This window comes from Heterocephalus glaber, unplaced genomic scaffold, assembly GCF_053883595.1.
Source record: "Heterocephalus glaber isolate CG9 unplaced genomic scaffold, H.glaber_assembly_v1.0 deba00001666, whole genome shotgun sequence".
In the NCBI taxonomy this organism is placed as follows: domain Eukaryota; kingdom Metazoa; phylum Chordata; class Mammalia; order Rodentia; family Bathyergidae; genus Heterocephalus; species Heterocephalus glaber.
The window spans coordinates 19,539,490-19,566,906 of record NW_028258406.1 but is presented as its reverse complement, the minus strand read 5'-3'; the positions used below and the strand labels follow the sequence as shown (position 1 = coordinate 19,566,906).

Here is a 27,417-nt window from a genome sequence, read left to right as displayed (position 1 = left end):
TTTTTTCTGCTGAGGATGAACTGGGCTCGGGCATGGTAGTCAAGCACTTTTCCACTAAGCTGTGCTGCCAGCTCAGAACTATAATTTATTAAATAAACCAAATTAAAATATACAAATAAATATTCCTAGTCATTATCCCCAGAATTCTTTCTCCCCAGGGTTCTATCTCTGGAAGGGATTGATGTATTCTAAATAAACATTTGGTACTACAGTATGAATGAAACTTGTTCCTGCCAGCTTGCAGTTGCAGTCAGACCTACCACATTGGCTGCCTTTCCTGAATAAAATCCTTTACAGTTAAATGTCTCACACATTTGTTTACAACATGGTAAAACTGAGCACTGATCAGAGAGTGAAAAAAACAAACCTGACAAAAACCAAATAAAGCATATATAAGAAGTTAGAATGTTTTAAAAACGCTTCATAAAGAGTTAGCTTTTTAAAGTACTACATTATAGGCAGAGATGTTGCTAAAATGATCTTGTATTCCCTTTTCAGGGGAATAGAAAGGTAGATGTTTGTGAAATGGTTCACATATAAACACTGAGCTCATTAAATATTGTCTGCTTTTTTCTTTGATGGAAAAATGTTCTGGGAAGCTCCACTGAAGCTGTTTTGGTTCTTCCTTTTGGAAGTTAGATCTGTGATAGCAGTGTATTGTATTCTAACAGAACCATGTGTGCATATATGAATTCTGTAAAGTTTTGTACATAGATTTTTTACAGTTGTAGGGCCCAAGAGAGGTTAGATATTATAACAGTGAATGACTTTTTACATAATAAATTGGCTTAAGAACTATGCTATTTTCTGGTTCCAAAGTTTTTGCTACCTGCTGGCTTTTGTTAATCATATTCTGAATTTTTCAGACTGTCTTGGTCTTTAGGTCCTTAGAATCCTTAGAATGGTATCAATAAAAAATAATTAACAGAGAAATTCCTTTCCCTCATGTGACAGTGTAGGAATTTATTTCTTATCTTATTCAGAGGCCTAGCATTTAATTACTACCAAGGAAGATTATAATTCCAAAAGAAGCTTGGTGGAATTCTTGGCTCTGATCAATTTCATCAAAACAAAAAAATCTCTTAGTTCCATTCACTGCCTGGTTTTACTACTACTATAAGGCATGTAAAATAAAATTTAAATAAGTAAAATATACATTTTTCCCATTTACTTATTATAATGCTTTGTACATTTTGTCATCATTAGTGTTAATTAAAATAGATTAACAGTTAATGGCCAAAATGCTCAGGATTAGTCAAGTTATGTAACACAATTAGTTGTATAGGAAAAGCTGTGAAATTGTATGAGCAGAGAATAAATTGGATAGAATTTATATGTAGGTATCTGCATATAATAAGAATTAAAGTTACTTCATCTGAATTGAATTCATAAATGTAACCTCAACAATTATCATTTATATGTATGTTTGTAGATTTTAAGGATAAATTTTCAAAAACTGAAATATTTTTGGCCAAAACCTTTTGTTATATCTATATGTGGTGTGTATGCCCTTTAATGGTAGATTAAATAAATACCTTTAGAAACTAAATAAATCTCTTGTCAGCTGTACAACTCAGAAGTTTTGAGGGTCAGGGAGCCATCCCTTTGACATGTAAACATCTAGAGGGTAGCACTCCAACCTCCCTGACACCCAGGAGTTTGATACAGGGATTTTCTTCTAAACTATAATCATTTGCTTATCAGAGAGATAAAAGAAGTTATATTATCCAGATAAAGCCAAATCATTTTTTTAAAAAGACCAATTACCAAGTGAATTTAGGTGAACTCTGAAGAATGCACAGGAATAGTGCTGTCAAGTCTTATAGGAGGCAAGTTGTTGTTGTTGTTATTATTATTTTTATTATTATTGGGGTTTTTCTGAGACAGAGTTTCACTATGTAGTTCAGGCTGGCCTCAAACTCAGAACAATCCTCCTGCCTCAGCCTCCCGAGTGCTGGGATTACAGGTATGTGCCGCCCTGCCTAGTGAGGCAGGTTACTTTTCATCTTGAGACCCTATTAGGCAGTGGAAAATAGCTATTTGGCTGTATACAGAGGTGGAATGTTATGTCTTTGAAATTTCTTTTTTTTCACAGAGTATCCACATGGTAACGCTTATTTAATAATAAAATTGTGCTTTGCTTCTTCTCTGCCTTTTGTGAAGTAGAAGAAGTCTGTGGCTAGGACGCTCGCCAGTGACATCCACACACATCACACTGGCAGTAAGGGGCACAGACAGGAACCATACCCTCAGGCAGGTGCACAGATAACCACACTTCGAGACAAATGGGAACAAACAAGGAGCACAGAAGCAGGTGGGGCAGGAGACTTGGGTGCGAGAGGAGAAGGGGCCTCCCTAACTACTCATTTGAGCCAGACCTGGAGGGTGAGGTGGTTTTACAGGCAGACAGGTAAGAGGTAAGAAGCCAGAGGAAGGCCGTAACATTGAAACAGGAGCAAAGAGTTTCTGGAAGTGTGTGCAGTTACCTCTGTATACTACAGGGAGGTTGCTGGAAAATGATTAACGATTTCATTACACTGTTGCTATTCCATACGTATGAGAATATCTAATGGCCAATTAGTATCCAACAGTGGGGTTCTGTTGTGAGAGACAACTAGCCCCGCCCCCATTCTATGAGCTTTCTCCTCCCATCCAGGATTCCTGTAAACATCTATGCAATGTATTATTATCCTGAAGTTTCCAGAAAAAGCCCAGTAAACAGAGAACAACAGAGAAGTGGATCGTCCGTGGGAAATCACGTGATGGTACACTGCTCCACCTGTTTCAGGAATTATTCCTGAACAAAAGCTCCTGAGATAGGTAGAGCAACGGTGCCTTTAGCCGTGTTCTGGATGATCTTCAACTCTTTTCACTTTGGGTGTTTTAATTTTGTTTTAGAGTAATGTTACATTTGGGGAATCTTTATTTATTTTTTCCATCATAAAACGTTTTGCTTACTTCTTCGTAAAAACTTGAAAAGTTAGGATATTGATTCAGAGTCACTGATGTTTTTTCTCCTGGCTTTATGTCAGGTTTTATAATAAAAGGCAAGGCAAGGTAAGAGTTACTTAATGTAAAACTATGTTTCTAGTAAATTTCTACAGTACACTTCTTGGGAATGAAAGGATAATTGTAGAATCAATTTTATTATTCCCATCATACCCGAATGTCTAAGGAACAATACATTATTGGAAAGCAAGGTATTTAAGTGATAAAAATTAATTTATTTCTATCTCTTGGTGAGCTGCAACAGTGACTGGCTGAAAAAAAAATGCTTTAAGCCTTGATGTTAGCAAAACCATATGAAATGAAGTAATAACTACTGCTTTTATGCCATGTGGGCGTGTTTTACTGGTAATTAAACCCACAGCCTTTGCATTCCCAGCCCTTTTTTATTTTTTATTCTGAGTCCGAGTCTCGCTAAGTTGCTGAGTTCCCCAGGCTGCACTCAAATTTGTGATTCTCCTGCCTCAGCCTAGAATTATAGACATGCACCATGACCAGCTATATGTGTGGGATTTGGGTTTTTTTTTTGTTTTTGGTACCAGGGATCGAACTCGGGCCATTGTGCTTGCAAGGCAGGCAGCGGAACCACTGAGCTAAATCCCCGGCCCTATATATCTGTTTTTTAAGATGTACTTAATGACTATCATTTTTTTCACAATACCATTCTTATATTTATATTTTGTTTTTTAGTGAGATATATTTGAATAAGGCAATTGTGAGAAAGATAACAGGTTTCACTTTGGTTTTTTTTGTAGCTGCTAGGTGAACTGATCCTGGATCGCCACAACTTTGCCATTATGACCAAGTACATCAGCAAGCCAGAGAACCTGAAGCTAATGATGAACCTCCTTCGAGATAAGAGTCCCAACATCCAGTTTGAAGCCTTTCATGTCTTTAAGGTAAAGGACAACCCAAAAAAATAATGTTGTACATAGTATTATTTTTGTTTTGTTTTTCCAGTTTTAAGTGACATGTTCCTTGCTTTTTACTGTCCTTCATAGAGAGAAAATTAAATCAGCAATCTTTTTATTTTGCATAATTTCGATGAAATTTTAGTAATGAAGTCTTTTATTTATTTATTTATTTATTTATTTATTTATTTATTTTTGGTACCAGAAATTGAACTCAGGACCTTGCGGGGTGGCACCACTGAGCTAAATCTCTGGTCCTGTAATGAATTCTTGGTTCTAAACAATTTGCTAACTAATCCATATCTTCAAATATTTTCTTTTTAAAAAATATTTATTTATTGACTATATTCTCCCACTAACCTAGTTGCATATATCATTCCTTCAGTGCAACAATTAGGCAAATTTCTCTCTGGCTATTACATATGAATTATAAATTCAAAATTTCATGTGCACAACTACCTTACCTACTCTCAGAGGGGTTCCCATCCAACACTTGGAATAAGATTCAACAATTGTCTTCAAATTTTTCCATTGAAAAATAAATAAGATTGGACCTCTCCAGTTCCCCAGAAATCAAACAGATGGAAAAATCTAATGATTTTGAAAGACTTCGAGGTCCCTGACTATGCTCTGGAGCTCAGTATTTCTTTCTCTCATAAAAGACTGATTCTTTTTTTTTTCTCACTGAGATATAATAGGTGGTACCATTTCCCGCAGATTAATAAAACAATCAGAAATTTGATGAGAACCTGAGGCCCAAGTGTCAGCCTCTGAACACTTTGCTTTCTGAAGCGCCTTCTTTGAACCTACTGGGAAACCCTGAAGATACACTCAGTACCCTTGCTACTCACTCATTACTGGCTTAGAAATTTGGGTCTTTTTCTAATATTTTTCTTTGACAGGGTAGTAAGATCACTTGCTAGAAATGTGAGATAATAGATCTATGAGGCAAGTGGGAGAAAACTAATCTGTTATCCCATACTTCTAACTATTATAAACTTTATTTTCCTGTACACCTGAGGGTTCTTTTTACAGGTAGATTCAAGTTGTACAAACAATTGATATTCTCATTTTATCACTTAATGCAATAATATAGGTAAACATTTTCACCAGTGTTATATGTAGCTTTTAAAGCTAGTAGATTTTGGTGGTTTTTTGTTTGTTTGGTTTGGTTTTTTTGCATATTAGTTTATCATTGAGTATATTTATTTCTAGTGTACTTAAATAGTCCTGTGTCATTGATATTTGGGATATTTCCTTTTTTTTTTCACTACTATAAGTAATGCTGCAATGTACATTTTGTGTACCCAGCAAGATTTTTCCACATTTAGGATTATTTTCTTTTGATGGACAACTAGAATAGAACTATGGGTTCAGAGAGTTCCAGGATTTTTTTTTGGAAAGGGCTTTATACTACAGTATATATTCAGTGATAGAATTTATAAATCTGTAAGTGGGAGACGTGATAGTCCATAAGTTAATTGTTGCTTTCAAAGGTAAAAACAAAAAAAAGTTTAGTCTTCCAGCCACCAGATATTTATTGTCTAGAAAGCCAATAGAATAAGTAAAATCCTAACTTAGTTTATAAATCCTACTCATTTACATTTGAAATCCTAACAGAACTTTTCCTGGAACTTGATAAGCAGATTCCAAAATTTGCATGGTAGAAGTGGCAAAAGATTATGGCAATTATGAGAACTAGGGAAATCTACCCTGCCAGATATTAGGATCTTGGGTAGGGCTAAATCTCAGAAAAATTTTATTAAGTATAATAAGCAAATGTTAAAAAGATATAATTTACTCAAAGTTTAAAAATATACAAGACAATACCATATGTGGATTCATACATGCACATTTATAGTCTAAGGAGAATGAATAATGTAAACTGTCCAAAAGCCTTGTTATATTTGTATTTAAGTCTGTAGCTGTTAGAACTGATGGTATAAATATGTGTTCTGATAAATGTCTCCCTATTTTCTTGTCTGTGTTAGAATTATTTCATAAAATATAAACAAATTGGATTAAACATAAATAGAATGCCATAGGCCTGGGAAACACTGCTATTATAAAGTGATACGTCTTCCTAAGACCCTTCTGACTGCAGCAGGGACTGTAGAAGGCTGTCTTGTTAATTAGCTTCATAGAAGGGTACTCTACATCCAAGATGAGAACAAGCTTTTTATAATTTTGTTCAAAAGTTCAGTTTTAAGGAGGATTTAGTGTGTGGCAAAATAGAAATAGCCTGCTTCCATCTTCAGAAGATCAGAATTGGATAACAGCGGGTACATTTAAAATAGTTGACAACATGTTTGCTTATACATGTATAAATTGAGCCTGCCCTGCAACCCAACTGTTTTCCTTCCATTCAAGTTAGGAACTTGATTGTTTACTTCCCCAAAATAATATTTTGCTATTTAGAAAAAAATAACAGCTGAGTCCTAGAATTTTTTTACGGTTCTTTATTAATAGTTTTCCCTAGGGCCAGGGATTTAGCTGAGTGGTTCAGCTGCCTGCCTCGAAAGCACAAGGACCGGAGTTCAATCCCTGGTACCAAAAAAAAAAAAAATATTTTTCCCTAAGAGCACCTTCTATAAAAGGTGCAAAAAATATTGTTAATCTACAATTCAGGTTTAACTGGGCATTTCTCTTTTTCTTTGTTAACTCTGGAAACCCTAAACAGGAAGGACTCACCATCGTATCAGTTCTCAGGTATATAAACAAGAACAGGGTCCTGGGTAATAATACAGTGTCTTTGAAAAATGCCAATCATCCTGACAAGCATTATAATGTAAAATGGCCAGAACTTTTGTGAGTTGAAGGTGTATAGTGATGCTTTCCTCCTGGTATACTCCATTCAGAAACCAAGGGTTTATGGATCTGGAAACCAGAGAATGAGGAAAACAACTTAGTGCTACCAATAAAACTGCCTGTAATCCCAACACTCTGGGAGGCTGAGGCAGGAGGATAGAGTTTCAAGTTCAGCCTGCGCAATTTACATAGCAACTTAGTGAGACTCTGTCTCAAAATAAAAAATAATAAAAGGGCTAGGGGCTGGGGACACAGCTTAGCGCTAATGCCCTGGGTTCAATCCCCAGTAGCACAAAAGCAAAAACAAAAAAATTGCTGATGGAGCCAGAGTGCACTGGGGACTGTGCTCCCAGAAGGTTTCTGACTTGCCATACTCTTTGTAAATTGTGCAGGAAAATCAGAGTCAGACAGGCTAAGAGCTCAGTGATGAAAACTAGTATCACAGACCTGTGAAGGACAAAAATGAGCTGAGAGTGTGAAGGTGCAAATAGCAGGAAACCAGGGAGAGCAAATGACAGCTAGGTAGAGGCCTCTGATGCATACTGGGTACATTGCTGGAGTAAAGTTTATCTTCACAGCTCTGGGGACCTTGAGGTTGGTCCTCTTGTCAGGTAAATGAGGTTTTGGTTTTTTTAAGGATTCCTGGAAAAGGAGATTCCACAGTCCTTCTGAGGTGCTTCCCTGAAGAAGGGTATTGAGAACCCAGAGAGGCTAAAAAGATGATTGAAGAACTAGGAAAACAAGACAGACTTAAACACTAATACATCTGGGCATGATGCACACATTTAGGCCTGGAACTCTAGGAGGCTGAGGCAGGAGCTTCGCAAGTTCAAGCCCAGCCTGAGCAACTTAGTGACTTTGCAAGACCCTGTCTCAAAATAAAAAATGGCTGGGGATGTAGCTCAGTGCAAAGGCCCTGGGTTCAATCCAGTATTGCCCCACCCCACCCCCAAACCTAATATGCCAAAAAAGAAAAGCTACTGAGAAATTTGATATTGTTATGTGAGAACAACAGAATACTTTTCATGGAATGCCATAACCTGAGTCAAAGCAGATATCTCAATACAGAAGCTGAGGAGGTACACTATAAATAAAGTAGATTTCCTAAGGATGGGCTTTTGAGACATTGGAGTAAGTTATTGAAAATGGTCATAGAATCACCTTTCCAGAGAGCCTTAGAGGAGAAAAAAATCCACATCCAGGAGGATGTGGAAAATTACATGTGGGAGGATGAATTAGTTAAATTCTTGAGGTTTCTCTCCATTGAAAGTCTATTGTTTCTACAGTTGATTGTGATAAAGTATACTAGTAACATCAATTCACCTTTTTATAGTATTTTTAGGAGAAATAATAGTATACTCTTTGGTTAGAAGATGATTTCATTTTTCTAATATATCGCTCAACATTATCATGTAATATTATTTAGATTTTTTCATTTTGCATTGGTTTCTGTACTCTAGTAATATAATGGAGGAGAAATCATTTTTATCATAGAATATAATTGCAAGTAATAACAAGCAAAGAATGTCTTTTAAGCCAAGATAAAACTTCAGAATAGTTAAAATGAGCTATTAAGGGTGCACGTGTGTGTGTGTGTGTGTGTGTGTGTGTGTGCGTGTGCTGCCAAGGACCAAACCCAGGCCCTTGTATGTGCTCAGCATGCCCTGTGCCACTGACTTGCATCCCTAGCCCAGTTATTGGGTTAAAATTTGACAGCAAATGTTTAGGGAAGCAATTACTGTTATGTGTGACATTGGTGATGACTTTTGAGGGAAGTGACAACAGTAACTGAATGAGCAATTGCTAAACATTTACAAGGATTTACTGCTTTCAAAACCCAGCGAAGTTTTAGTAATTAAAGATAGTGAAGTACTTATACATACTACAATGTGGATGAACCTTGGATTCAAGCTAAATGAAAGAAGCCAGTCTCAAAGACTGCACATTATATGATTCCATCGATATGAAATGCCTAGAATAGGCAAACTTCTAAAGGCATAAAGTAGATTAGTGGTTTGCTAGAGATGCAGGTCGGAATGAGAGACGACTGCTAATGGGTTCAGGGCTTCTTTTTCGGGTGATAGAAATGTCCCAAAGTTGACGACAGTGATGCACAACTCTGAATATGCAAAAAATCATTGAAATGTACACTTTGAATTGGTGAACTGTATGCATATGAATTATATCTTAATAAAGCTGGGGGGTTTTTTGGTACCAGGAATAAAGCTGTTTTTAAAACCTTTAAAACTCTTACGGAATACAAGTCATCATGAGACTATTCCACCAACAAAACAGCCTACAAACTTGAATTATTCAATTCAAATTAATGTATATTATTATTAAGGAAGTTTCCAAACATCCACCATATGTTTGGCTGTCAAAAGGCAATTATGAAAATGACAAAAAAAAAAACTTTAGAAAGAAGGCCCCAAACAGATTCCTGTTTCTTTGACCTGCTAGTTTACTTAAAAATTTTAAAGATGAGAAAATGTCATGATAGTTTTACCCCAGACTCTTTCCCCCTCCTTGCCCTTATCTTTTGTTGTTGTTGTTGTTGGTTGAGACAGTGTCTTGCTCTGTAGTTCAGGCTGTCATTGAGCTCACTATGCAGCCCAGGCTGGCCTTGAACTCCAGGCAATCCCCCTGCCTCAGCCTCCCGATTGCTGAGATTACAGACATGCACCACCTCGCCCCATCTATGCTCGCCCTTATCTTAAGCAGTATCAACTTTGAACCAAACTGTTCCAAGGGAGCTGCCCTCTTCAAGGGAGAGCACAAGGCTGCCCAGGGACTATGCTGCGGTCCTGGGAATGTGCACAGCACAGCCCTCAGGAAGGCTCAGGCCCCACGGCCTGTACGAGGGATTCTGCTGCACCTGCTTGGGCCTCATCTAAAGAGTGAGGCAATAAAGGTGGCCTAAGGACAAAAGGATGCCATACATATGAACTGTCTAACACAATGCCCAGTGCAGAGCAAAGATTCAGACACTGGGACTCTAGTACTAAGTCTTTCAAGTGGTCTCACCTAGTGAGTGTATGAAATGTCAAAAACATATTATTAAGCAGAAGAGCAGGTTACAACCCAGTGTGTGCAGAATGCAAGCTCAGTTTTGTTTAAAATATATTTGTGTATAGCTACGTGCACAGAAAACAATTCAAGAAGGATGTACCAAATATGATTATCTTTTGGTGGAGGAGTTAAGTGGTTTGGTTTGGTTTATTTTTTTATATTGATTGATTGATCAATTGTGTTGTGGTGCTAGAATGGAACACCAGGCCTTACGCACATGTGCTAAGCAAATGTGCTACCACCAAGCTACTCCTCTGCCCTGTAGGTGATTTTTTTACTTTCTTCTTTGTGTTTTACTCTATTTCCCTAGTTTCCCACATGTATCACTGTATCATCAGAGTGATTACAGCAATGGCAGCAATGAGGAGGCGGATTTCGGGCAGTTCTAGAGATCTTTATAGTGTACTAAACTTTGAGCCTGCTGGCCTCCACCACCTGTACTGCTTTCTTCCCGGGGTTGATTTTTTTCCTTGTTGTGCAGCCAGGCCCAGTCCAGTTCTAGTGTGGGTGCAACAGTGCTTATGGACAACGAACTGGCTTGCAGAGGCAGCGATCTGGTTCTTCTTTCTCAAACAAGGAGTACTGATCTCTGATCAGTATTTCTAAGTATTGTATCAAAATATTCTAAATACTTACTACTCAGATTTGTATTCGTTTAAATAACAATACACATTCCAGACTTTCAGTATGTATCTTTGAAAATTAGGTCTGCAAAGCAGAAGGCAAACCCTCCAATACCTTATCTGGTTCACATCTCTCTTGATAAAGAGAATTTCAATGATATTAATGAATGAAAACGTAGACTTTTTATTTTTCATAAGAACCATTTCAGTTTGAATTGGAGAGAAAAATATTTTTGGTTCAGAAAACTAAAAGTATTGGAGTTATGGCTATGATATTTACGTTTCTCTCATACTTGAGAAGCCATAAATCACATTTCTGAGACATGTCGTATAAACTAAGGTACACCAGCAATAAGACTGCATTCTAAAAGGAAGTCACGGGCAGTTTTCCTGTTTAAATGTGCTGGTGTGCTTTTTTTTTTTTTTTTTTTGGTGCCGGGGATCGAACTCGGGACCTTTCCCTTGCAAGGCAGGCGCCGGAAACACTGAGCTAAATCCCCGGCCCCTGGTGTGCTTTGAGAAGTGTTTCATAAAAAAAAAAAACAATGAGGACAACAGAAAGAGCCGGAAGAAGCTCTTCTGAACACAATAGTCAAAAGCTCCAGTTCCCCATTACTTTGAGTTAGAAGTGTGTTCCTTTGGATCAGTGGGCTACCGCAAGCTGCCGCCAGGGACTCATGCACAATTGCCACAGTTGCCTGCAATCAGTAACCATCTTTAGAAGCAGCAGAGGTCAGGAGCTATAAAAAACAAAAATAAGGGAAAATTTAAAACTTGAAAACAACATTTTTCTTAGGTTTATGGTACAGGGTATGGGTTCAGTGGAGCTAATCCAATGATGCCTGTGTGCAAATTTCACCACTGTTTTTAAACAGAACCTTAGTTTTTCAATATATTTACCCCCCCTCCCTTTTTTTAGAAATGAAAACTGTTGTGAGTTATTTATGTAGTTACCACAAAATGCCAGACAATTTTTAGCTAAAACTTCTCAGCAACTCCATTGTAAACAGTTACCAGAAGAGGTTCACGGTTTGGCTCCAGTATGCAATTTCCTACCATACACATAGGTATTATATCAACATCAGACACTTTGTGTAACATTGTAAACAAGCCTGGAATCCTTTTTTTTTTTTTAGTAACAGTTTTAGTTCGTTGTAGTAAAAGTCACATAAGATTCACCATGTGAGCCATTTTAAAATATTACAATTCAGTGACATCCAGCATATTTACAGTGTTGTGCAACCATCCCCACTGTCTACTTCTGGGACATTCCATCACCCTAAAAGCAAACCCTGTACTCATCAAGTAGTCCCTCCCCATTTTTTCTTGCCTCCACCCCTGGCAACCACCAATCTGCTTTCTAGCTCTGTGGATCTGCCTATTCAGGATATTTTGTATAAATGGAATCAAATCTGTGTTGCACTGTGATCCTTCAGTACTTCATTCCTGTTAATGTGGAGATCATCTATGGGTATTCCACTGCGTGGATATCCATTCACCAGTTGATTGATACTTAGGTTATTTCCACTTTGTCCTAGTATGAGTAGTGCTGTAATGAATATTAGAGTATAAATTTTTGTTTGAACAAATGTTTTCCATTTTAGGAATCCAATTGTTCAGTCATATGGTAATTCAACATTTAACTAACGGAGGAAATGCCAAACTGTTTTCCACAGAATCTGCACCATTGAACATTCTTACCTGCAAAGTACAGGGTCCCAGTTGCTCTTTCTCCTCAAAACAGTTATTATCAGTTTTATTTAATTGTACCCATCCTAGTAGATGAAAAGGTTATCTCATTGTGGTTTTGATTTGAATTTCCCTAATGAATAATTTGGAGCAGTTTTAATGTGTTTTTTGGCCATTTATGTATCTTTGAAAAAAATGTCTATTCAAATTTTTTGTCTTTTAAATGGATTGCTTATTTTTTTGTTGGATTTTAAGGGTTCTTTACATATTCTAGATACATGCCAGTGCTCGGATATTTGATTTGAAAATATTTTCTCCAATTCTGTGAGTTTTCTTTTTATTCTTCCAAGTATCCTGTGATACACTAAAATTTTAATTTTTTTTTTTTTCAGTACTGCACCCAGGGCTTCCCGAATGCTAGGCAAGCACTCTATTACTGAGCTACATCCCCAGCCTTTGTGTTTGTTTGTTTGTTTCTTTAAAGACAGTGTCTCACTAAGTCGCCCAGGCTAGGCTGACCTGGAACTTGCAGTCCTCCTGCCTCAGCTTCCTGAGTAGTTGGAATTATAGGTGCCTGGCTTAAAGTTTTAAATTTTGATGAATTTCAATTTATCTAAGTTTTTTCATTGCTGGTGCTTTTGGTATCATATCTAAGAAACCATGACCAAATCCAAGGTCATGAGCATGTACTCCAATATTTTTCTCTAAAAGCTCTTATATTTGGGTTTTGATTTTAAATTATTTTTGGTGTAAAGGGTGAGGTTGTGAGGTAAGGGCCCACCTTCATTCTTTTGCAAGTGGATTCCCAGTTGTCCCATACTGAATTTTTTTTAATCATGAGAGGGTATTGGGTCTTGTCAAATACTTCTCCTTTATTAGTTGGGATGATCATGTGGTTTTCCTTCATTCAATTAATTGATATACTAGTTTCCTAAGACTTCTATAACCTTGAAGCACAAGCAGAGTGGCTTAAAACAAAAGAAATTTATTCTCCTACAACTCTGGGGTCCAGAAATCCAAAGTCAAAGTCTGAACAGGATTGGTTCCTGTAGGAAGCTCTGGGGGAGGGAGACTTTCCATCCTCTCTCCCCAGCTTCTGGTTCTTGTCAGTAATCCTTGGCATTCCTTGGCTTGCAGATACATCACTCAATTCTCTGTCTCCATCTTCACAAGACATTTCTGTCTACATGCTTGTATTTTTTGTGTCCACAGTTCCCTCTCTTATAAGGACAACAGTAGTTGGAAGGGCCCCATAAACAAATATAACCTCGTCTTAACTTGATTACATATGGAAAGCGCCCTTTCCCAAACAAGATCACATCCAGATACCAAGGGTTAGGAGGTGGATATATCTCTTTTGAGAACACAGTTTAACCCAGTACATTGTAGTGTGTTACACTGACTGATTTTCTTATTTGAACCATGTGGAATATAATTCTTTTCATATGCCTGTGGACTTAGTAAGCTAGTATTTTACTGAAGATTTTTTTTTTAATTTTTATTCATAACACATATTGGTAAGTTTTCTCTTATCGTCCTATCTATCTTTAGTTTGAGGATACTGGTGGTCTCAGAATGAGTTAGGAAGTGTTCCTTGTTGAGGAAGAATTTGAAAAATATTCATGTTAATTTTTCTTTAAATGTTGATAGAATTTACCAGTAAAGTCATGTGGTTCTGAGCTTTTTGTTGTTGTTGTGACTTTTTTTAAATTACTGACTTGATATCTTGTAATAGATCTGTTCAGATTTTCTTCTTGAGGAATTTGGTCATTTCACCTAATACATTGCTGTACAGTCATTCATAGTATTCTCTCCTATTTTTTGTTGTTGTTTCTATAAGGTTGTAACCACTTTCATTTCATTGAATCTTCTCTGTTTTTTGTCACTCTAGCTAATGGCTTGTCAACTTTGTTGATCTTTTTACACTTGATCTTAGCCAAAAGGCTGAGAAGCGATTGTTGATCTTTTTAAAGAACCAACTTTTGGTTTCATTGATTTTCTCTGTAGTTTTTCTCTCTTCCATTTTGTTTATCTCTGCTCTAATCTTTATGGCTTCCTTTTTTTGCCTTGGTTTAGTTGACTTTTCTTTTTCTAGTTCCTTAAGGTAAAGTTAGGTTATTGCTTGAGATGTTTGAATGTAGGTATTTATAACTATAAATTTCTTCCAAGTATTGCTTTTGGTGCATCCATATGTTCTGATTTATTGTGTTTTTGTTTACATTTGTCTTGAAGTATTTTCTAACTTCCTTTGTGATGTTTTTGTCCCAGTGGTTGTTATATTAAGAGGACCTTGGTGTATTTTATAGCTCAGAAAGTCAAAGATCAATAGCTTCTTGTCACCTCATGGCTCTAGACTTGTCAAGTGAGAGCTTGGGAGAGCCTTTTCCTTCTCTGTTCCAGTCTGGGCCTGACTGAGGTGGGTTTATTATGAGAGAACAGTGAGCCACTGGCGGCCACAGGTTCATGCAGAGCTTCCAAACAGTGCTCTGTGCTCCTTAGCACTTGCTGAGTGAGCAAAATCTCCAAGGCCTTTGATGGAAAGAACAGAAACATCAAGAATTAATGTATCATATTTATATCATATTTAAACTCTTTCAGGAATGAATTGCCCAAACTAGTTGAGTATTAGAGATTTGTGGATTTTGGCTCCCAGTTTTGAACCTCCCCTGGCAAGATGTCATGTTTTATCATTTCTCACAAATGCAAACAAGCACCCTGGGTTTGATCTCAGCTTCAGCTTCAACAATTCTGTGTACGTGGAGCAGCACTGACCCCTGCTGCTTACCCCACTGAGTGCCTGCAAGCACCAGGAACTGTTCCAGTGCCTATGAGAATACATGTAGCATTCTCACAAAGCCTCAGTTACCTAATGGCTCATACATGCCATCCTTATCCTCATTTTCCAGATGAAGAAACTGGGGTGCAGAGAGGTAAAGAAGTTTTGCAGGATCATACAGCTAATACATGGTAGTTTATGTACTGGGTTTTGAATCCGGCTGTCTGCCTCAGTCTGTGGCTCAATCATAGTATCAGGCAGTCAAGTTTCTTAACTTCGTTAAACCTTAGTTTCCTTATTTATCAAATGGGGTAACAGCCATCATACCTCAGGGGTGCTGTGTGGATTAAGTGTTCTGATGAATGTGAAGTGCTGATTCAACTGAGTAAAAATAACCAGCTAGCATGGCTATAAATAGGTGGTGGAAGGTCATGTATACAGCTGACCAGAACTAGAGTGATGGAACAGCGACCAGGCCCTAAAACAAGGTCAGGCACTTTACCTCAGCAGTCCCAAGTCCCCACTCTGCAGGGACAACAGAAGGTCTTTGGAAGACTCACCTGTGTGTGTTCTCCAGTGTATCTCCAGTGCTGCAGGTAGAGGCCCTTTTATTCTGGATGAAACTCCATTAAAAAGATTTGTTTGTGGACACTGCTAACAGGTAGAAGTGGGATTTGAACACTGGTTATACCTCTCACTGAACTAGGGTCTGAGAGCCTACCCTGCTAAAACCCTCATCCCACTCTCACTCCTGTGGTTGTTCCCACAGCCGGTGTCCATGCCCATCTTGGGGCTTCCATTGGTGAAATTCCATATTTCCAGAATTCTTTCTTTCTTTTTTTCTTTTTTTGGTACCGGGGATCAAACTCAGGACCTTGCATTTCTAAGGCAGGCAGCAGTACCACTGAGCTAACTCCCCGGCCCCAGAATTCTTTCTCTTGTTGCCACCATTTGTAAAAGTTCTCCCCATGCCTCATGTACTAACTCACATGGTGCTACACCAGGAGCCCATCTGCCCCGTACCTAAATCTCATTTATCTCCAGCTTCTTGGTGCCTCTGTAGCCTTTTATTCCCCCCTTGTTGGTACTTAATATCCTGGTAGAGTTTTCTCTTGGTCTGCACTTGCTGAAGTAGAGGAACCTTGCCCCATAGTAACCAAAGCTTGGCATTGTGCCCCCATAGGGCTGTATGTTACTGGGGCTGCAGGGTAGGGAGCTGGACAGAGGTACTTCTGGGAAGTCGTCAGCTCTTCAGAGGAGTCAGGAGCCCAGAATATGACACCAGAGAGCTCTATAGGGGTCAGGTACCCTTTGATCTGTATTCTAGCCTTATATATGCAGCAGTAACTAGGCAGTTCACCAACCCATATTATAGTTTTGAGTGATTATGTCCTATTATTATAGTCATTGCTGTCTGTACAGTGTTGCTGAGTTGTTTATTTGTAGTGCTGGGAATCAGGACCTCTCCTGTGCAGGCAAATGCTCTTCCACTGAGCTACACCGTGAGCCCATAGCTAAATTGATAGTACTCCAGATTGTGATTTTAACCACGATTATGCTTTAGAATCTTTGTGGAACTTTGTGAAAACACACATTTTCATACCTGCCCTTCTGAGTTGGAATGAGGCGGGGAGTTGTCAATATATCCAAGAAAACAGTATCAGTAGTGACCCCTAAAGTGAAAGGGAGACTATTCACTTGAGTCTATTATCTGTTCAAAAAATAAATTGTAAAAAGATAAGTACAGTCAAATTCTGTGTGTTGTTCATGTTTACAGGCATATGTGGTAGGAGGAAATGGGTCAAAATGTGCTTGGAGATGGTAGCTTACTGCTGGGATGAGGTTGGAAAGGTGGAAGGCAGGAGTTTGGTTCCATTTGTAATATTTTATTTCTGTAAGAAGAGATTTGAAGCAAAATGTCAAAATCTGTTCAGTTTGTGTAGTGACTATATTGGTGCCTATTTTGTTATTTTCTGTTCAAAAGATTCATAGTTAAATGAACATTTCAAATGAAAATAAAGTAAAAGTCCAAAATGTACCCAAATGGTTCCCATGTGCTCCTGGGCTCCCAAGGAGAACAATGGCAAGATGACTTACTGAGTAAGGAAGTCTCAGTGGGGCTTTCTGTATATTCGGAACAGAAGGAGCACATGAAACAAACAGGGCTCATGCAATCCCGGGGTGTGGTCCTGTCCTATGTATTTGTTTCTTTTACGTTCCAGGTGTTTGTGGCCAGTCCTCACAAAACGCAGCCCATTGTGGAGATTCTGTTAAAAAATCAACCCAAACTCATTGAGTTTCTGAGCAGCTTCCAAAAGGATAGGACAGATGATGAACAGTTCACTGATGAGAAGAACTACTTGATTAAACAGATTCGAGACTTGAAGAAAACAGCCCCTTGAAGATGTCACCGCAATGCCACAGTCCTTTGTTCTTCCCTGCTCAGTTTGTACAATGTCGTTTCAAAATGTCACTGTTCTTGCAAAGTCTCTGAAGGTGCCTGTTTTTTTCTCAATTAATTGTTCAGGGTAGATGGAATATAAACATTTGAATGGAAAAAATTAACCTAAAATAATAATATATTCATTTTAATCAAGTTTGTGATTATTTATGTGAAATCAGAGCCATTGTATTAGATGTTGATAAAAGCAGTTTTAACTTGCAGAGATGAGCTCTTGGCCACCAAGTAGGAGGAGCTCAAATGCACCTCTGAGACCTTGGGAGGCCCCAGGGTGGAGCTGATTTTGCCCATCTTTACTTTGTCAGAGTCTTTAAGGCACTGAAAGATCAGAGAAGATAAGGTCAGTGTCAGTCTGTGCATCCTTTTCCTCCCAGTCTAGTGTCCTCAGACTGTAATTAATGATTCCTAACTTCCTTCTGCTCACTGTGGCACATCCCATCCCATCCCTGACCCAGGCACATGCCTGTCCACTGCAGTGGAGGCAACTGAGTAGGACCAAGATGGCTTGGCAAGGACCATGGGGACACAGTGGACCCATAGGGTGTGACTTGCTCTCGGGAGAACTGCAAACAAATGGTTCCGAGAGTCACTGCTGTTCCATGTCAGCTTCTACAGAGTCAGTAATGTCAGGATATTTTATTCCTGTCAATATAGGAAGAATGCTTTGTGAAGACAGTGTTTTTAGAGTGGGAATCATTACATTGGGATTGCACTAGGTACAAATCATGGGTCCAGAGAGTTACAGTATTATCACCTTTCTATCAATGGGTGATAATGCCCATGGAAAGAGACATTATTCATGCATGAAAAACTTCTCAGGTGACTAAACATTTTTTTCCAGTTTGCTTTCTAATAAGCTTTCATTCTGTAACTTCCCATCAAAGTCTTTAGTGATAAGGTAAAAAACCTAAAAATTTTGGTCCCAAATACTCTCTGGAATACTATAATAATTAAGGAGTTTATCTGTGTTTCTTTAAAAGACATGGGAACAAAAAAATACATTTTAAAAAGGTCACAGTTCGTTTTCAGGCACCAAGTATATAAAATATTTAAAGCTATAAGACATTAAAATTAGAATTGCTAATCTGTACTTTTATAATTCTATTACTAAACTATAAGTTTTGACTTCCATTAAAACCCTCAGTTTTTATACTGTGCTGTAATTATTTTTTCTTCAGCTTGTATTCTTTTTCTTCTGTATTTCTGCTGTATTCTTTTTCTTCAACCAGCTATTTCTCTGCCCAGAGAAGTAGAAAGAAATGTGTTCTCCAGGATCAGTGCCCCTTGTAGATACTGTACCTGAAGAACTACCTGGAGGGATATCTCCCTATGCACCTGGGACTCAGGTGTTGCCTCTGTGCCCTGCATGGAGCTCTGAGGCAGATGGTGCGGACTTCTTCACCTTCTGGGAGCAGCACTGGCCAGGGGCAGCAAGGAGGGTCAGGGCAGCCCCTGATGACCTGTGTTCTTAGTCTCTGGAGTTATATTGTTTTTATAACATTCCCTGACAGTCCAGGGTCCCTTAGAATTCATCTTTTCTGGGTTTGCCTATTTGATTGAGATGAGTGTAAATATTTTTAAATGAAGATGAAATAATGAAAGTATACTTGGTTGCTTAATACTGTTCCATAATATCATGGGACACATGTTTTCTGTTAGAAAGTAAGGCCTTGTTATCATTCTTTTCTGATAAACATATTACTTCCTGTGGGCTTGAATTAGCTCTTTCTTAGCATTTCCTTATTCTAGCTCTATACTTATTATGTTTGAAAATTATAGTCTCTGACCCAATAAATGAAGTAGCTGGGCTTTTGATGTGATATCAGTTTGTAGATTAAATCAAAAGGGGGGAACAGGAAGCTCACAGTCAAAATATGTTTGCACAAAGATCACTGTATATAGTGTGAGAATTGAATTTTGAAAAGGTCATACTTAATAAACTATTCCAAAAGCACACATTTAAATAAGACTGACTAAATAAAAAGGTACCACATATACTCTTTGGTCAGTTTCATTCCCCTGGATGTTGGTTGGGCAGCTATGCTCTTGTCACCATTCCAAACAAGGACATCCCCAGGCCCAAGGATGGACCAGCTTTGGCCGGGCGCTGGGCACCCCAAAGCCCCACCACATCTTCCAGTGCCCTCCAGCCATGGCCCTGCCCATGGACCAATTGATAAGTGCCTTTGACCAAGTGCCACCCACCAGGCACTAAATTTCTACATCCTATTATCATGCCTCAGCATGACTAGGAATGGAATCATTCCTATTAAATCTTGGAAGACATGGAGGTTGTAAGAAGTTTATCCCAGACAGAAACCCATGGTGGCCTGAGGCCCAACTCCTCCTCTTTTTCCCTCCTTCATCCCCCAGGCTGCAATATGGGAAAGGTCAGGGTATTGGGAAGTGTGTGATGCTCTCCCTTGCTGCCACCTGGGAGGCTCCTGGGATGCAGCCAGCAAGGGCTGAGATCAAAATGTTCTTGGACAAGGCCCTCAGCTAAAGCAAGGCAGCTGCCCAAATGTCAGGACTGCACTTGGAACAGAGGCTCTGTAGCACACGCCCCTCGTTAAATGACTCCCAGCCTCCTGGGTTCTCATTCTTTGCTGACTTGAAATTACACAAGACCTGGAACTGATTGTAATATGAAGGGAAATGAAATTCAGAAATCACTAGAATGGCTTTTTAAATTTTTTAAATAATGATTTGAGTTTATTACAGACTTTGTGAGTGTAACTCACGATTGAACCCAGAATCCCCCCACTTTTAAGACAGGGTCTCACTACATAGTCTAGGCTGACCTTGGATTTGTGATTCTCTTGCCTCAGCCTCCCAAGTAGCTGAAATTGCAGGTATCAGCAACCATGCCTGGCTTATTACAGATCTTTATTTTTATTAGTTTATGTTTGCAGTACATAATGGTTAGAGTCTTCACATGTACATGTGAAAAGATAGTTGCTTCACTTACAGATCTCGATAATTAATTAAAGGGAATTAAGATTTCATCTCTTTTATCCAAAAGAATATTGTATGTCTGGCATGAATAATCACCATGTTTTTGGGTTGTTGTTTCAGGAAGGTTTTGGGTATTTTGATGAGAGCTCACAGTTGGATAAAGACTGAAACATACACTATAAGGAGACTGTTGTTGTTTTTGTTGTTGATGATGATAATTTGCAGTGCTGGAGACTGAACCCAGAGCCTTCACACTGAGTCACATCCCCATCCCTTTTTGAGACAGGGTCTTTGTTGATAAGTGCCCCAAGCTGGGCTTGAACTCATGATCCTCCTGCCTCAGACTCCAAGAGTATTCCAGCCGATCACAGACACACCCAGCTTATAGAGATGTTGAAAAATTAAACTTCATCTGCGTAAGAAGATGGAAAAGATTAAAGATGGGATGGGAAGAAGAATGTGGCGTGTTTTTGAAATCTGGAAAATGCTGGTGGGCAGCTGCCCTGATTAAGACAAAGCAGACTGAAATGATATGTGTAGCCCGAGCTTGGCCCATGCAGACATCCAGTTGAGCCTCCCCCAGACAGAGAACAGTGAGCCTCAGAAAGGGTGAGAACCTTGTTCCCAAGCAAACAGCTGGCAGCAGTTCCAGGACTTGGAGCCAGGACTGACCCCAGAGGCCGAGCACTGGAAGCCAGGCTGCCAGTCCAGGCCACTGCCCAGCCCTGCTCTCGCTCTTCCTTTCCTCACAGCCTGTGAAGAGGGAGTCTTGGACACTCGACCAAAAGGGTAACTCAGTGGAAAGATTTCAAAAGTCAGCTTTCACTCAAAAGGATGACTAACTATTGCACTTGGCTGTCTGATGTTTGGAAGATCAAATTAGACCCCTGCGTAGGACAGCAGCATTGGATCTTCAGTTTCTCCACCATTTTTAGGATCCCTGAACTATACAGCGACACCAGTTTCTGACTGTAGTTGGGCACCTTCTACATTGCCTTGGCTTGCTTGTTCCGCTGGATGTAACATTAACTTAGATTTCCTGATATCACTTGATGACATCCATCCAGCCATTCCATGTCACATTTCTCCATGACCCAGTGCCATGGGCTTACCTGGAGGCTGAAGTGCATGATAAATGTCCCTGCATGAGCCACCTCCTCCCCTTACTCCTTCCTCAGAGGGGAAGATGTGCAATTATCCTAAAATAAAGACATAAATCACATGCACAGAGTCACAACCCTTCACCATCAATCAATTCATTGTAAAGTAATCACTGCACTGTGAGCCATCTTTGTTATTTTAAAACGCTGTGATCATAGGGGCCCCTATGTCGGAACAGAAATGAATAATTGGTCTTTTAGCAAAGGTTGGAAAAAATAAGATCACCTAGTTTTAGTTTTTCCGAGATTTAAAGCTTAAAATGATCAACATATCCAACCCCTCATTTATTCCTCCAACTTCCATTGAACGCTTTCTCCATACTGGTTAAGGATGGATCTGAGGGAGAGTCCTGCTGCGGGACAGCGGTTTTTGGAGGGAGACCTCATGTAGTCCTGGGAGCTGGGGGTGTTCTGTCCACTGCAGCTGGTGCTGGGCCCATGTCAGCAGGGAAGGGAGGTCAGACTGGAGCGGGTAGCCAGGAAGAGCTGGATCCCACCTGCCTTCTACTTAGCGGACATGGCCCATTGTAGAACACCACACAGCTCATCACAGAGTACCCGGGCTGACCGAAGACTGGCAGAACCTGGAGGAGGAGGTGCAGGGGAACAGAGGGAACCCTGACTGGACAAGAAGACAGCAGGTCTGTGACTGACCAGACTGAGCCTACCCCACCTCAGTTCCCTCACAGATGGCATGGTGGGTTTTGAGAGTGACCCTAATTCATTATTGTGCAGGAGAGGGAATTCTGGAAATGTCTTCCAGCTCAGCTAAACTCACACACTAGGAACTCCATGTGCCACGCACTGCAGGATTGTTGATATGTCCCTTCCCACCTCAAGAACCTCATACCCTTTTTTCTTTAAATGATGTCTGTGCTGAGTAAATGAAAGGACTCAGACTTAGGCAACCACCATGCCTTCACTTAAATCCTATATCCATTCCTGGCTATTTGATGTTGAGAATCACAGAGCTTTGGTTTTCTGCCTGGAAATGGGCAAAAGGAGGACCTGCCTCACAGGACTGTTGTGGGAATCAGTTGTGACAGACACAGCTCAGAGTGGATGTGTCCTGGAGTAAGAGTCCTGCTGCCACTGAGAGCCACAGGGCATGAACACGGCAGGGTTAGAAAATGAGCTGTGTGCTCCATGTGCAGGGTACAGGTGCACATGGAGCAGGTGGAGTGGGAGCCTCTTCAGCTGCCTTTAGGAAGTGATGCAGACACCTGCCTGTCTGAGCAAGGGCGCTCTGGAGACAGACAGCAACGAGGAAAGAGAATGAGGGGATGAAGACTGTACCCGTCACTTTTTTGTTGCTGAGATCACTTGAGCTTACAGGTTTGACACCAGCCTGGGAAACACAGTGAGACCCATCTCAAAATAACGTTTCAGACAAACAAGTGCCATCAAGACAGAGTGAGACAAAAGCCCCACTGTGTCCCAGCCCCACCCACCTCCTGCCCAAGACCCTGACATCAGGGACAAATGATGCTTCCATAATCCCAGGACTCTAGGAAAGTTGCAAAGCCTAAACTGCAAACTGTTGTCTTTTCTGTGGGGAAGAAACCCTCTGCCCTTTCTCCGGGAGCTGAGTGTGATGTTCACGTGGCCATGACCTGCCCTGCCTGTATGAATGAGACTCTGTGCTGCCCAGGGTGTGGGAGGAAGGAGGAGGGTGCTCACAGTCCAGCAGTGTCTGGCAGCACCAGCCATGCCCTTCACCTTGACTGGGGACAATTTCTGAGCGGAGCGGCTTTATCCAGTTGTCAGTTTGCTGTGGTCAACTGATAAGCAGCCAGGAAACTGGCACCCAGATGAGAAGGCCAGGGCAAAGAGGACTCCTACACCTTCACTGCAGGAAAGGCTCACAACCTGGCAGGCCCAGCTCCTCCCCAGGTGGGATGCAGCCCCCTCCCTGGCAAGGTCCTGAGGGAGGATGGTCTTTTAGGGCCCCCACCAGCCTCAAGAGCCAAGTCTGCCAATGAAGCATCCACAAGACTCACACTTGGCGAGGTGGTGGGGCTAACAGTGAGGCTGCCTGTGAGGCCCAAAGGCTGTAGACAACTGCTCAAAGCCTGAACCTCCTAATCTTTCAGTACTGTGCCAGCTGCCTCCTGCTTATGGTGCTCAAATCTAGCTCAGAGGAATTGGCCACACAAAGACAGAAATGTCTGTGTTCCAGAAGAATAACTTGACAGGAAGCCACAGAAAGAGATGGCAGCATTGTAGCAAGGACAATTTGGATGAGACAGCTCTTGAAGGCATTGTTAGCAGCATTTCCATGTCACTGATTTCTTTGCATATCTTCCCTGGCCATATTCCAAAACCTCAGCCCAGCTTCCTTGGATACTAAGTCTGGTTTCCACATATCACTGTGGATATTGAGCCCACAGGCATAACTGCCTTCCTCTTCCCTCTCTACATACACAAGGTGTTTCTTTGCCTCCTCACCCATCTGCCTTTGCCTTGAACACTTTTCCTTCACCTCTGTCTTAGAAGACTTGCTCTCCGCCTTCAGCAGCCCTTTCTCACCCTCTTTCCTGCTCTGCTATCTACCCTGGTCATTGTATCTTTTAAAAGCCATCATGTGACAGTTCCTTAACTCTGCTCAGGATAACCAAAGGAACCTGTGGAAGGGACTTTTGGCTAAGTCAGGACCTTTTCAGCTGCAAAGAATAGAAACACACAGCTCAAACTAGCTTAAGCCAAAAATAGCCATCTACCTACCTACCCACCTACCTATTTTTAAATAACTGGGAACTCCAAGTTTCAAGTGTGTCCACATGGAGAGAAGAATGTCACCCCAACCAACACGCTTACCACATGACCCAAATGGAAAGAGAGCTGCGTGTGGTGGCACATGTCTGTAATCCCAGCACTTGGGAAGCTGAGGCAGGAGAATTGCCACAAGTTCAAGGCCACATAGCAAGACTTTGTCTCAAAAAAAAAGGAAGAGAAAGACACCCCTCCTCTCTCCCAGTGTTCATTTATCACCTCTTCTGACAGGACTGTGATGGACCCTGGTTGCATCTCATGTTCATCCCTGGATGTTGTCTATTTTAAGCCTGGTCACATGGCCACTGTCATGGGTAAAGAGAGGGAGAGGATGTTGAGGTATGAAGTAAGGGGGCACTGCAGATTATACTACCCCTGGCACTGTCTTGGAGGTGGTCCATAAGGAAGGTACACTGATAGAAGTCTCAGTGGGTCTTTTTATCCAGTACTGAGGACCAAAACCAGGGGTGCTCTACCACTGAGCTACATCCTAGCCCCCTTTTTAAAATTTTTAATTTTGAGACAGGGTCTCAAACCTGACCTTAAACTTACGATCCCCCTGCTTCAGCCTCCCGAGTAGCTGGATTACAGGTTGTGAAACATTGTCTGCCATTGATTTAGTGATCAGGGCTGCACATAACAGACCCCTTTTTCTTTCTTCAGATACATGACGATAATGTGACCAGACCTACTTTGTCCTTATTGCCAAATCTTCTCTTATCTTGGATGTTCCAAAGGCTTCAGAAAAGTCAGGAGGGTGTGGTCTGGTACAAGTACTCCTATCATAAAACGTCCAGTCCTGCCCCTGCCTCAGCAGCACTCTGGCTCTCTGGGCCTCTTGACACACCATGGCTCCTTCTCCTTTTCTTCACATAGCTTGTTTTATTACAAATATGTTCATTGTAAAACATTCCAAAGACATGGGTAAATATTCAATTAATTAAAACTTCTATTTACCATACAAATACTGTCTGTCAACAATATCATGTCAGCCTTTTTGAATGCATACATTTTTATTGACAAAGGTAGCATCAATATACAACTCAATAAGAAAAAAAGACTACCCAATTAAAAAATGAGCAAAGAACTTAAAGGTATTTCTCCAAAGAAGATACACAAGTGGCCAATAAACATGTGAAAAGACACATAACATTACTGGGCTCTAAAGAAAATGCAAATCAAATCCACAATGACATACCACTTCATGGCCACTCAAATGGCTAGAATCAAAGGGTCAGGTAATAAATGTTGGTGAGGATTCAGATAAACTGAAGCCTTTATCTTATTGGTGCACATGTAAAATGGAGTGACTGTTATGGAAAGCAGCCTGGCAGCCCTTCATATGGTTAAGCATAGGGTTACCACATGGCCCAGCATCTCCACGTGTAGGTATATACCCAGAAGAGATGACAACATATGTCCATGCTGAAGCCTGCACACAAATCATTACAGCATTATTTATAATGGCTGAAAGTTGGAAACAGCATAACACCTATCTGCTGATAAGTGAATAAACAACATGTGCTATAGTCATCCAATAAAATATTATTCAGCCATGAGAACAAATGAAGCACTGATACATACTACAACATGGATGAATCTTGAGGATAATATACTAAGTGAAAGAAATCAGACACAAAGGACCACTGTCTTGGTCCATTTTTTGCAGCCATAACAGAAATTTCTTAGCTCACAGTTCTAGGAGATAGGATGTCCAAAATCACAGTGCAGCACCTGGTGAGGAGTTTCTTGCTCAGGCATCACATGGTGGAAGACAAGAGGGTTAGAGAGAGCAAGAGGGAGCCAGACAAGCTCCCTTTAATATCAGCATCAACTCCACCCACAAGGGAGGAGCCCTCATGACCCAATCGTCACCTCTTAAAGATTCCACTTAATATGGTTACATTGGCAATTAAATTCTAGGGTGAGTTTTAGAGGGAAAAACCATAGCAAGCACTTACTATATGAGTCCATTCATATGAAAAGTTCAGATTAGGGAAATCTAGAGGCAGAAAAATTAATGTTTGCCTAGGACTTGGGGATGGGAAAGGATAGAGACATAGGGAGTGATAGCTAAAGGGTACAGGGTTTCTTTCTGAGGTATAGAAATATTTTAAAATTGACTGTGGTTGCACATACCTGTGAATTAATATACTAAAAATCATTGAATTATATATTTTAATGATCATATGAATTATAATTCAATGAAAATATATTAACATAATATTAATATTATTTAATATACATTGAGTGTGCCTTTTTAAAGCTGCATAGCATTCCATAGTATAATTGGACCATCCCCATCCCCATTTGGGGATGCTACATGTAGCATTTTTACAAAACTCAAGCCACTACAAATATTATAACTAAAATATTTGCATCCATCCATAATTTTTTCCTTGTAAGCAATTCTAGAACCCAAAATGGCACGCATCTTTCTGAGGCTTGTGACTGTTGCTGCCATCCCAGCAGTCCTGCAGAGGGGTCCTTGTTTCCAGATCACCCTTTTGCTTCACCACCCTCTAGGGCAGTGGTGGCGAACCCATGGCACGCGTGTCCCAGAAGGCTGTTCGTATCATTGAAAGCTCTAAAAGGTTAGCCATCACTTCTCTAGGGAAATCTCCAGTTATCTTCCTGGTCTCAGCTTCTCTTTCTTCACAAGTTTTCAGCTGGTTCTTTCTGGGCTGCATTTATTTTTCTAGCCATAACACTTCACACTCTTTCCATTTCCAACTGCCTCTTGGACTTCTCCACTTTCATATACTTGACCATAATCCCAAACTCTTGGTGATTTAAACCAAATGGGTTCACCCCAATTTCTGTCTCCATGTCACACACACACTGATGTGATATTTATTACTAGGGATTGAACCCAGGCCTTTTACATTGAGCTACATCCCCAGCTCTTTGTTTTTTTGAGACAGGTTCTCACTAAGTTGCTCAGGCTGGGCTGAACTTGTGATCCTCCTGCCTCAGCCTCCAGAGTGCTGGTGTTACAGGCATTCAGCACCACACCTGGCTAACTGATGTGATCTTTAATGGCTCCCTTTCTCTTGCCTCCATCAAATAAACTGCTGGGGCCTGTTGACTCACCCAAGTGCCCTGAGAGAACCAAGCTGTAGGGAATGACCTTCGGTAAGCAGTCCTGATGCCCCTGGCTCAAGGCTCTGATTCTCCAGTCCCCACA

At 40.3% G+C, this 27,417-nt stretch overlaps 1 protein-coding gene across 18 annotated transcripts in view; it reads left to right on the top strand.

The window, feature by feature from the left end:
* Cab39l (calcium binding protein 39 like) overlaps nt 1-27,417 on the top strand; it is a 210,195-nt gene that overhangs the window by 146,616 nt on the left and 36,162 nt on the right. For 17 of the 18 annotated variants that reach the window (XM_004844158.4, XM_021257834.2, XM_087197455.1 and 14 more), the window contains 2 exons: nt 3,762-3,905; nt 17,105-19,340. In XM_004844158.4, coding sequence (XP_004844215.1) covers nt 3,762-3,905; nt 17,105-17,284 — 324 coding nt within the window. In that variant the 3' untranslated portion in view covers nt 17,285-19,340. Of the gene's footprint in view, nt 1-3,761; nt 3,906-17,104; nt 19,341-27,417 lie in introns of those variants that run through there. The other variant, XM_087197450.1, reaches the window with a different exon arrangement.